Here is a 9,973-nt window from a genome sequence, read left to right as displayed (position 1 = left end):
ACTCTTATTTCTTTATGAAGTGAGAAATTCTAAAAACCCTTTGAACTGCCCAAAGGTGTTTTTAAGCAAGTAAAAGTGTAACGGAATCTATAATGCCGTTCAAAAAAAACCAAAAATTATTTACAATAACTTGATTTGTGTCGGCCAGTATGTATGCGTTAGCAAATAACAATTTCTTCGGAGATTGCATAAAATCTTTGGACAGTAATCCAAGCTTAATTTCATGGAAATATCAGGTAAAATGAAAAAGTTGTTTGTTCGGTTTGTATGGAACCTGTGTCCAATTTTAGTTCGATATCTTAAAAACTGAAGGGCATGGATAAATCGACTCAGGTCGTCAGGCCGATCTTTTGTATATAATTTTAAGGGTTCTTCGACGTCTTTTTCTAGGTGTTAAAAACTCATTGTAAACTTAATATATCTTGTAAAGGGTATGAAAAGCAAATTGAGCTGAAATTAAACTTTAGAGTATAATATAAGGTACTTGATGCATAGTTCCGTATTAGGAAAGCATAAGAGAATTGTTAAGAAGTAAAGAGCGGGGATTTTAATAATATTCTCCAAAGCGAGTTCGAACTTCCGGGGCATTTGGGAAGCCGTGTTAGGCAGCATTTTCTAAGGTTGGAAGAAGTTGAGTCAAATAACCTGAGCTACAATATTTTCTTAATACTCTCAGTTGGCTATATAGTTATAGAGCAAAGCAATAAAAATTTCTCACGACGGTCTTATTAAGTATTAAGTGCATCTAAAATTTACCTAATATTTAATTGTGGTTAAGGTGTTGGCCTGCCGGTGTGAGCACGTGTTCCGTAACATCCCTATTTATAATTTTTTGTACGAGTAGGTATGTAAATGAGGCAAGGCCAAGCTTTTCTCTTACCTTTTGTACTTATTCCGAAGATATGTAATGAATAATTCCTATTAGTAATAAATCGCAGTGACTACATTGTGTATTTTCAAACATTACTTATTAATTAAATTATTCATTTAGAATACAAAATTATAAGTTACTCAGCAATGGCTTTCTTCACAAACTCTTGGAAGTTAATATACAACATACCAGGCAGTTCCAGAGCAGCGAAATGGCCACCCTGGTTGAAGTATGTACTGTGCACCAAATTCGGAAACTTGTCTTTGAGCGCCCAGTCAATGGCAGGAGGTAAGTCGAACTGGAAGCGTGCACAACCCATAGGCACAGTCGTTGGCACGCGATCCAGTCTCAGAGCCTGAGAGTCACTGGCGAGATTTTCGGCGTAGAACCGTCCAGCTGTCGTGACCGTGCCGGTGAGATAGTATATCATGAGATTATCTAATATAGCATCTAATTTATATGCTCTGTCCATAGCGTTGAATTCCTGATTCCGACCAGCACCTGTTGCCAATTGGAATTTCTCCAGTATGTATGCGGCCAAGGCAATGGGACTAGCCTCCAGTGCAATGCCAATGGTGTCCGGCTTTGTTGCTTGTATGTGGAAGTAACCGGACTCAACGATTAGAAACTTATATTTGTCCTTTAGTGGAAAATGATGATTGTAGAAGAAGCGCGCTGGTATAAAGCGCTCTGGCATCCAACTGGCAATGTACGATTTTATCGTAGCTAGTGGTGTGTTCAACACACACATATTAGAATGAAAACCGAGCACATTTTCAGGGAAGAGTGTGGAAATGGCGCTGCCAATGATGGAACCCCAATCGCCGCCCTGTACCAGAAATTTTTCATAACCAACACGTAACATTAGATTACGCATGACAGCAGCCATCTGTAGCGAATCGAAACCGGGTCTGGTGGCAGCCTAAAAGTGAGAAATCTGTGAGTGGCAGGGCGGTGAAAGTGTATGGTGGTAGTTAACTCACGTCCGAGAACCCATACCCGACTAGAGAGGGTGCAATAACTTCGAACACATAATCATTGACATCGGACACCTCCACCAAAAGCTTTATGAACTCGTAAAATTCACGCACAGAGCCCGGCCAACCGTGCAGCAATAACATCGGCACCACTTTCTTCTCTTTTCGCGCCTCCTCTGACGGCTTTGCGTGTATGAAGTGAATCTTCAGCCTAAACCAAAAGCAATTAATGCAATAAACAAGTCGTTAAAAAATTTAAATATCCGGCTGTTTGGCTTACCCTTGTATCTCGGTTTTAAAGTGCGGCAGCGAATTCAGGTAATCTTCATGTGCTCTCCATTTCAGCAAGTAGTAGTCGCGCCAATAGTCGACAATATGCCGAAGCGCTTCCGAATTGAAGCCATATTCGAATTTGATATTTTCCAACGGCGCAGTGAATTTCCACGTACGGTTGAGTTGTGTGCGCAAATCGTCAATAATCTGTGGGGAATATAAATTGTTGCATTAGCGCTCAAATCCATTTGAATGTCATTTCTACAAACCGTTTGATCGTATTTGATTTCGAAAGGCACAATATCTGTTGGTGCTTCGTAGTTTACAGGTTTGCCGGGTCCCCAGTAGGTGTTATTGCTAACCTCTGGCTTCGGTAGCGGCTTAATGAATTCGTTGACCCCGCGGTAAAGCCAAAACCCCGAAATGGCCAATATGACAATAAATATAATTGCCTTCATATTGTTCCAAGTCTAACACACAGCACTCAGCACTTCTATTGCCCGAAACTAACGCAACAGAAATAATTAACGTTACTTTTTTACTTTCTCGAATCGCTACTTGAATATGCGTAGCGAAGAAGAATCTGCCGAAATTGCGTCTACTTGCGCTGATTGACGGTCACATACTAAATGACTTGTGCTAACGGATATTCTCTTCGCCGTGTTGCTATTCCGTTCGTGCTCGTTTAATCGGTATGCGCATTGTCTATTTTTTTTGTCTAATACTATGCTTTCACTAATATTCTCTAATCGAATTTGGGGCTTCGTTGGCAGGAGATTTGGCGAAAGGTAACACAACCCTGCACATACATACATATGTATCAGTTTAGGTGCCAAGCCAACGGTTTTAATAAAATAGCAGACATTATTTCTCTGTACAGCTTTAGACACTCTTCTACTTCTAACTTCTGAAATACTTCTTGGCAATCCTAGCCAAAGTAAACTAAATGCTTTCTTACCAACAAATATTGTTTATTTTGCGCGAATCAGCTTTGTGTTTGCGCTTGTAATGTCTACACCTGCTCATCCCGTTAGCATTTCTAAAACTATAAAATTAAAAAAATATAGCCACGTCACTTTAATCCCTCCGGCGCTACTATACAACATCTGTTAAAAGTGAGGTACTTGAAACAAAGTGGGTTGGGCAAATGTACTTATTAACGACAGTAGGGTCTAGTGCCGTAGTTATGGGAATATACTCATATCTCAAATGTATGTGTTTCCTCAATATTCTCCAAATAAAAGTTAAATCTTCCCGGTTAGACATAATCATTACTACAAATTCTTAGAATTGTCTCTTTTTTATTTGCGTTATAATACTTTCTCCTTTCTCAAAGAAACTTTGGAAGCATTTACTATCATTTATAATTACTGTTCAAATTCGAACTTATGCCCACCTTATTTGCTCGTGTTGATATGACGATGGTCGGTGCTTTTATCTTATCAACCACCATAGTAAATATAAAAGTAAAGTTAAATTTATAAATTATACAGTTCAACATTTAATCTAACTGTATACGTATTTCCGATAGGTGCACTAATGTTGTTGGTACCAGCCAGACCTTTATATGCAGATACGGATCGAATGTTTTCTATGGTTGACGTGGATTTACCAACGGCCCTCTCTGACCCTCTGTCGAGTGTTACCACATAGTTCCACCAAAGTAGTCGAAAACAAGTAAGGAAGGACTAAGTACGAGTGTAATCGAACGTTTTATACTCTTCCAACTTGCACGGTTGAAATATTCGAAAATCTAGAAAAGTGTTCAACTTCATTATTCGACGAAATCGTGAATGCATTACAATCAAAGTGAAATTTATACTAAAACATCCTTAATCGCTTTTATATATTTAAGCCAACACCACACACTATTAACATGCCACATTCTAATGGAATGCTCTATGAGTTTCATTAAGAAACCTCACATACCATCACCAATCTACCATATACGGAGTAAAGTCAGCCGGATGTTCGAAAATTATGATATCATTATGTGGCTGGGTCATGTTTTCGCCCAATTTTATCTGATGTGGGCACAAAGATACATTGTTATCAGTAAAACTTACTCTCTCATTTTCATTGAGATAACTAATAGTACATATTGGCCGATATATGCGGTATAAAGTCCACCCGAAGTTCGAAAACCTTTATATTAGGTATATGGGGGCTAAGGGAAGTATTGATCTAATTCAAACAATTTTTGATATTCAGACATACTATTATCAGGAAATCCGAATTTTAATTACATATCTCACACACTGATCGATATTTTCGGTAAAACGTCAACTATAGGCACTGGGGCCCTCACATTCAGTACCAAAGGGGCTTGAACAGTTTCGGTTCGATTTGGTAAAGTTTTAGTCATAAGATGACAAACTTTAAAGTCATTATTCAGGCGAAGTTTTATCCCGTTATTTTAATTAGTGCTTTATTTGTATACAGGGATGTGAAGGAATTAGATGAAATTTCAAATTGTGTTATATGGGAAGTAGGCGTGATTGTGGTCCGATTTCCCCCATTTTTTAACTGTATTATGGGAATATATGAAGAATGCTATGTACCGAATATCGGCAGAGTGGGCCACGAAATATGGATTTTGGGGTGCGGTACCCCGCCTATCGTCCAAATTTGACACCGGTTCCTGCAAAGCCCGTTTTGGCGTTTGCATTACTTCAGGGTGGCGTTCCATTTTTCTTGTGGAGAGATTTGCATCTGCACACCTGCGTCCAGGTCCCGCTTTTTGATGCGTAGCAAGAGTGCTGCGTGTGTCTGGATAATCCCCCAGTTTGTTTCGCTCTCCAACATGACGCTGATTAAATTGTCGGCGTGCCAGCGCTCACATTCAAAGAATGTGTGTCCAGCGTCGTCTTCTGTCGCGTCGTTGTATAGGCATGACGGCTCTTCGACTTTTCCCATTCTGTAGAGCTGGGTTGTGTAAAAGTCTACTTCTCCGAATTTACGACTTGTCCATAAATCTAGACCTTTTATCAGTCTGGCCGTCCATCTGCCGCGACTTTCATTCTCCCATCTTTGTTGCCAGGATACTATCGTATCTTTTCTTATTTGTTGTGTTGCGCTCTTGTTATTGCCGGGTGATTTCTTTAGCTCCTACAGCGTTTTCCTTTCATATGCTAGAAGGTCGATTGGAGCATTGCCGCTTATAACTGATATTGCTTCGCCTGGTACTGTTCTGTAGGCTGATGCAGCTCTGAGGGCTGCGGTGCGGTACACTCTGGCCACTGCCTTACGCCGGTTTTACTTTTTAAGCGCGTCTGTGCAGATTTCGGCTCCGTATAATAGGACGCTGATTGTCGTCGACCTTAGAAGCTTTCTCTTTTCTTGGCTGGGGCCTCCTATGTTAGTACATATAACAGTTAATTGAACACAACTATTATACACTGTAGCAACATGTTGCAAGAGTATAAATATATACATCTTTTGTATATTGAATTCCATATAACTTAGATCAATTAGATTATTTAAAATATTATATCAAATGACTAATGACTTTTTAGGGTCTGAGAATAAAATATTAAAGATATACCCAAATCACTTGGTTCTGCCTGTAAATACTGCCTTTTGTTAGTACAAAAAAAAAACACTTTTCTAAAAATTCTACTCACTGGCATCTGGATTTACTTTTTTACAAATAACTGATAGTGGAAGTTTAAAATATTCAATGACAAGTTTGCGGTTAAATGTGTACCAATATAATGCTATCGATGAAAATCGGATAATTTTGAATGAACGGCACAGTTTATTAAATGTTGTTCATATTTTAATGGTTTATTAGAGTCAAACTTTCCACATAAACCATAATATTCACACACCTGAAATAATAAGATATATATTATAACTACATACAACCTAGGTATGCTAAAAAAAGGGAAGAATGCCACACAAGCCACCAATGAAGTTTGTACTATGTTCGGATCGACAACGAAACCATGTTTTCGTGGGAAAAACTGGTTTTCGCACGAAAACTTGTGTTTTCGTCCTTGTAAAATCTGTCAAACGAAAACACAGATTTCTGTGTGTTTTCTACTTGAAAACTTACATTTCACTCATTACAGTCTCTCTTGGCTTTGCATATTTCGGTATAGGATTTTTGCATTTTGTGTCATCGTGCAATCTTGCAATAGCAAGAGAATGCCGCTATTGATAGTTGTCAGTGAAAACTCATCGAAAACACACATTGCCGCTCCGAACGACTTAGATTCCACAACATACAAATGTGTTTTCAAAATGTTTTCAATATCGGTCCGAACATAGTATTATGGAGACAACAAAGGTTCGCTCGCTTCCGTTCTGGTCTATCTATTGTTGAAAGAGTCGATAAAATTGACGAAAGATTGACCAGGACCGTCACATAAGCAGCCATGACAATGCTAATGAACTTAACATTCATTCATTAACCGAATTAACATCTGCGATTCTTTGCAGAAACGAAAAGAAATTGAACCATTTCTGAAGTGAATGGTAATGGTAGTGCTGAGTGTTTGGCGGGATTGCAAAGGAATCATTCACTATGAGCTGCTCCAGCCTGGTCGAACGATTGATTCTACATTTTACTGTCAACAGCTGATGAGATTGAAGCAAGCAATCGAAAAGAATGGCCAGAACTGATGAACAGAAAGGGCTCCGTCTTCCATAAGACAACGCTAGAATACACACATATTTGATGAATCGGCAAAAACTGGGAGAGCTTGGCTGGCAAGCTTTGTTGCATCCACCATATAGCCCTGACCTTGCACCATCGGACTACCATTTGTTTCGGTCAATGCAGAACTCCCTTGATGGAGTAAAGTTTGCTTCAATAGAAGTCTGTGAAAATTACTAATTAAATAATTTTTGAAATATTTCGCTCATTAAAGTTCATTATACATAAATATAAAAAAATAAGTTAAAGTTTGATTAGAAATACGGAAAGACTTCCCAATATTTCGGAAATACAAACAATTTTCTCTCAGTGTAATTTCGCCAGTGCGGACACCAATACTCTCAAACAAATGAATGTGGAAAATGAAGTTCTGCCGTTGACCATGATGGCAATCTACAATAGATAGAAAGCTACAAATATAGTTTTAAAATTATACCGCGACAGCCAACGTCACCTGGATATGCAACAACAACAGTAAGTAGTTTTTAATCATTTAAAATTTCCACGACTCAAATGTCAATGAACTACGGCACACGTATGCTAACAAAAAGTGGGTGATGAGGTGCAAGGACCTGGGGGCGTGACGCCAGAGCTTACCCCAGAGCATTTAACTGCACGCACAGATCGATTGAGTGCTCGGGGGAGGGAGGCGCTTCGTTGTTTGACGTTAAATAATTGAAATAACCACACTAATAACCGCAACGAAAACAATAACAGCGACGCGACGGGTGGAATCGGTGGAATAATAGATTGCTCGTATGTTAAATTTAAACCCTTGCAGAACAAATGCCTTGAAAATAGAAATGGCGAATGAGCGGAAGGGCTTTTAAATATTTCAGTGCTTGGCTGGTCGGACATGGGCCGAAGGCTTTTTCTGCGGCAGCACAACAGCTCTTAGTGCACTTTGGAAAAGAACAGAAAATGAGAATAGTTTGAAATTTAACTCAATTATGCGCCACACGAAAGTGTTGCATGCACCTCGCCAACATGTATTCGATTTTTTTCGAGGAAAGTTCAAATCTTTTTGCGTGCGATGTTCCGTGTATGTGTTCCGTTATAGTAACTGTCGACTACTATGTGCCCACCACTGCTTTCCCCCTTCACTTGTGCGATTAACGGTTTTCACGTTGCAACATTACAACGTTGCAAGTTGAAGCTCATTGAAATTGGCTCTTGGAAATTCTTCCTCGGTTGGCGTTCGGTCGCGTGCCAATCGCTTTTGTGGCAAGTTGAATGCAGCTAGGAAAATGTATTCAACAAAAAAGAACCAACAACAATATAACAACAATGAAGTGCGGGGTAATCGAGCTTCGAGTGTTCGCGCTTGCCACCGAATCGGTCACCGCGCAAATGACACGATTGCGGAAGCGGAAGTTGTGCGGCGCAACCATATAAAAAAGAAAGGCGCCACTGCACGTACTCCACCTCTCCCTCCTCCGCACGTGCCGCTCGTCATATGCCATTTGAGTTTCGGCCACATTTCGTATGTGCAGGCATTAATACGAGTAATCACCAGGACGATGCCTGTTTTAAGCAAACCTGCACACTTTCACAATTAATGGGCGTGACACGGAGTGAAACTACGGGCGAATTGTTTGTTCGATTGTGGCAAGAAAACACTCAAGTCCTAATTACACGACTCATTAATACTTTCAATGCACTGTGGGCTATCGGCTGCCCGGTGACAAGATATGTACATATATCTGAAAAAAAAACTTGCGAGTTAATACAGGGTATGTTGGTTGCTGTTCTTACCACAGACATACATACATATGTCGAAGCTGAGTGTGCTTCGCCTTTGATTCGATAATTTAATTAAGAGATGAGCCTCTGGAAATGGTAAAAAATAATCTCATTATAGATATATTAAGTGGTATTTTTTTTGTAAAATTAACCGAAAAATTCTCATTATTTTTGTGGACAATACTTAGAGAGTTTGGAACTACAGAGGTAACCTTATACCAGCATTTTTAAAGTTGCTTTCAAAATTTAAATTCAAGAACTTTATTTTATTTTTCTTAATATTTTGTAAAAAAAATTGTTTTATATTTGTTGTAAATAAACAAAATGAAACGCAATAATTTCATCATTTCTCTATGAATTGAGCAATTTCGCCCATATTGCGCTCATTTGAACATCTACCGTTGTTTACTCATTGCCGCCATTCACTTGAAGGCGTGAGTTTTCTACAAATCGCAAATCGCTGCGGCATCAGGCTTGTTGCAGTCCCATTAGCACAATTTCTTAACTGCTCCCGTAATGGCTGCTTGTTTTTGTGTAATTCCACTTAATTTACGCCATACCCTTGCTTGTGAGAGTCCCCTTCATACCTTGAATGGTGTTGACGAATTGCCGAGAAGTTCAATGACATTTCTGCAGCAAATTTTTACGGCAATTACGCATTTCTGGGCTAAAATTAAAGGCTGTTAAAGCGGCTAGAGTTCGCTAAGTTCGAAATTAAGATTTGTAGAAACAATTTTATGCTATTAGAGAACATAAAATAATAGTTTATATAGTATACAACTCAATCATGATAGACTATAACACTTGTTGCTTGTCTTTTGAAAGGCGGTTTTGTCAGAAAACGTAGAGTGCTGCATGTTTTCTGGTTACGGTTATGTAGGCGCGCTTGTCGCGGAAATGGGTGCTCGAATTGATTTCGCAAACTTTTTCGCCGATTCGCTGTGCCGCTTTCTCTCGCTGTGGTTTACTAAACTACAATAACGCCTAAAAGTATGCAGCATATGCCACAATTGATTTCTTACTGATATATCGCATCAATAATTATATACGAATATACGTATGAGCATTTCTTGCTGAATCCACGAAACCAAAAAAATTACACATGTTTATAGATGTGATCATAAGTCATTAACAATTAATTGGCATCACATCATATCGTTCGCTCATGATATCACATCGCTTGGTAACCTGGCTTGATGTTCTTACATGGACTGCCCTAGAAGATTAATTTAGCGTTTTTATTGTTTTTTTTCACCGATTTAAACAGCGTTTGCTCATCGAAAAACAGCTCCTTAGCAGAGCATTTCAGTTTAAAAAAAAGTATATTCGGAGGTGTAGAAAAGCGTTTTCGGATATTTGTAGGCTCTGATGGGTGGCCACAGTCATGCACGTAAATATGATTCCATAAATTCTGCACACACATGCTCATATTTCCTTAAGCTAAGTTTA

The 9,973-nt window shown here is 39.0% G+C and overlaps 1 protein-coding gene across 1 annotated transcript; it reads right to left on the bottom strand.

The window, feature by feature from the left end:
• Window positions 1-921: 921 nt before the first annotated feature.
• LOC120772268 (juvenile hormone epoxide hydrolase 1) lies at window positions 922-2,746 on the bottom strand. The gene is made up of 4 exons (XM_040100771.1): window positions 2,391-2,746; window positions 2,129-2,328; window positions 1,855-2,059; window positions 922-1,793 (listed from the first exon to the last, which is right to left on the bottom strand). Exons 1-4 carry the CDS (start codon window positions 2,577-2,579, stop codon window positions 1,008-1,010), a joined length of 1,380 nt encoding a protein of 459 aa, XP_039956705.1. The 5' UTR covers window positions 2,580-2,746; the 3' UTR covers window positions 922-1,007.
• Between the last annotated feature and the right edge of the window lie 7,227 nt (window positions 2,747-9,973).

The sequence above is a fragment of the Bactrocera tryoni genome, chromosome 3 (assembly GCF_016617805.1).
Source record: "Bactrocera tryoni isolate S06 chromosome 3, CSIRO_BtryS06_freeze2, whole genome shotgun sequence".
NCBI lineage: Eukaryota > Metazoa > Arthropoda > Insecta > Diptera > Tephritidae > Bactrocera > Bactrocera tryoni.
The sequence above is the reverse complement of the archived record's forward strand: the minus strand, read 5'-3'. Positions and strand labels throughout refer to the sequence as shown.

Coding starts and splice junctions, on each gene's coding strand:
- LOC120772268 (XM_040100771.1), bottom strand. CDS start 2,579: ATGAAGGCAATTATATTTATTGTCATATTGGCCATTTCGGGGTTTTGG. Junction 2,329..2,390: donor AAATCAAATACGATCAAACG/GTTTGTAGAAAT, acceptor TATTCCCCACAG/ATTATTGACGATTTGCGCAC. Junction 2,060..2,128: donor TTTAAAACCGAGATACAAGG/GTAAGCCAAACA, acceptor CTTTTGGTTTAG/GCTGAAGATTCACTTCATAC.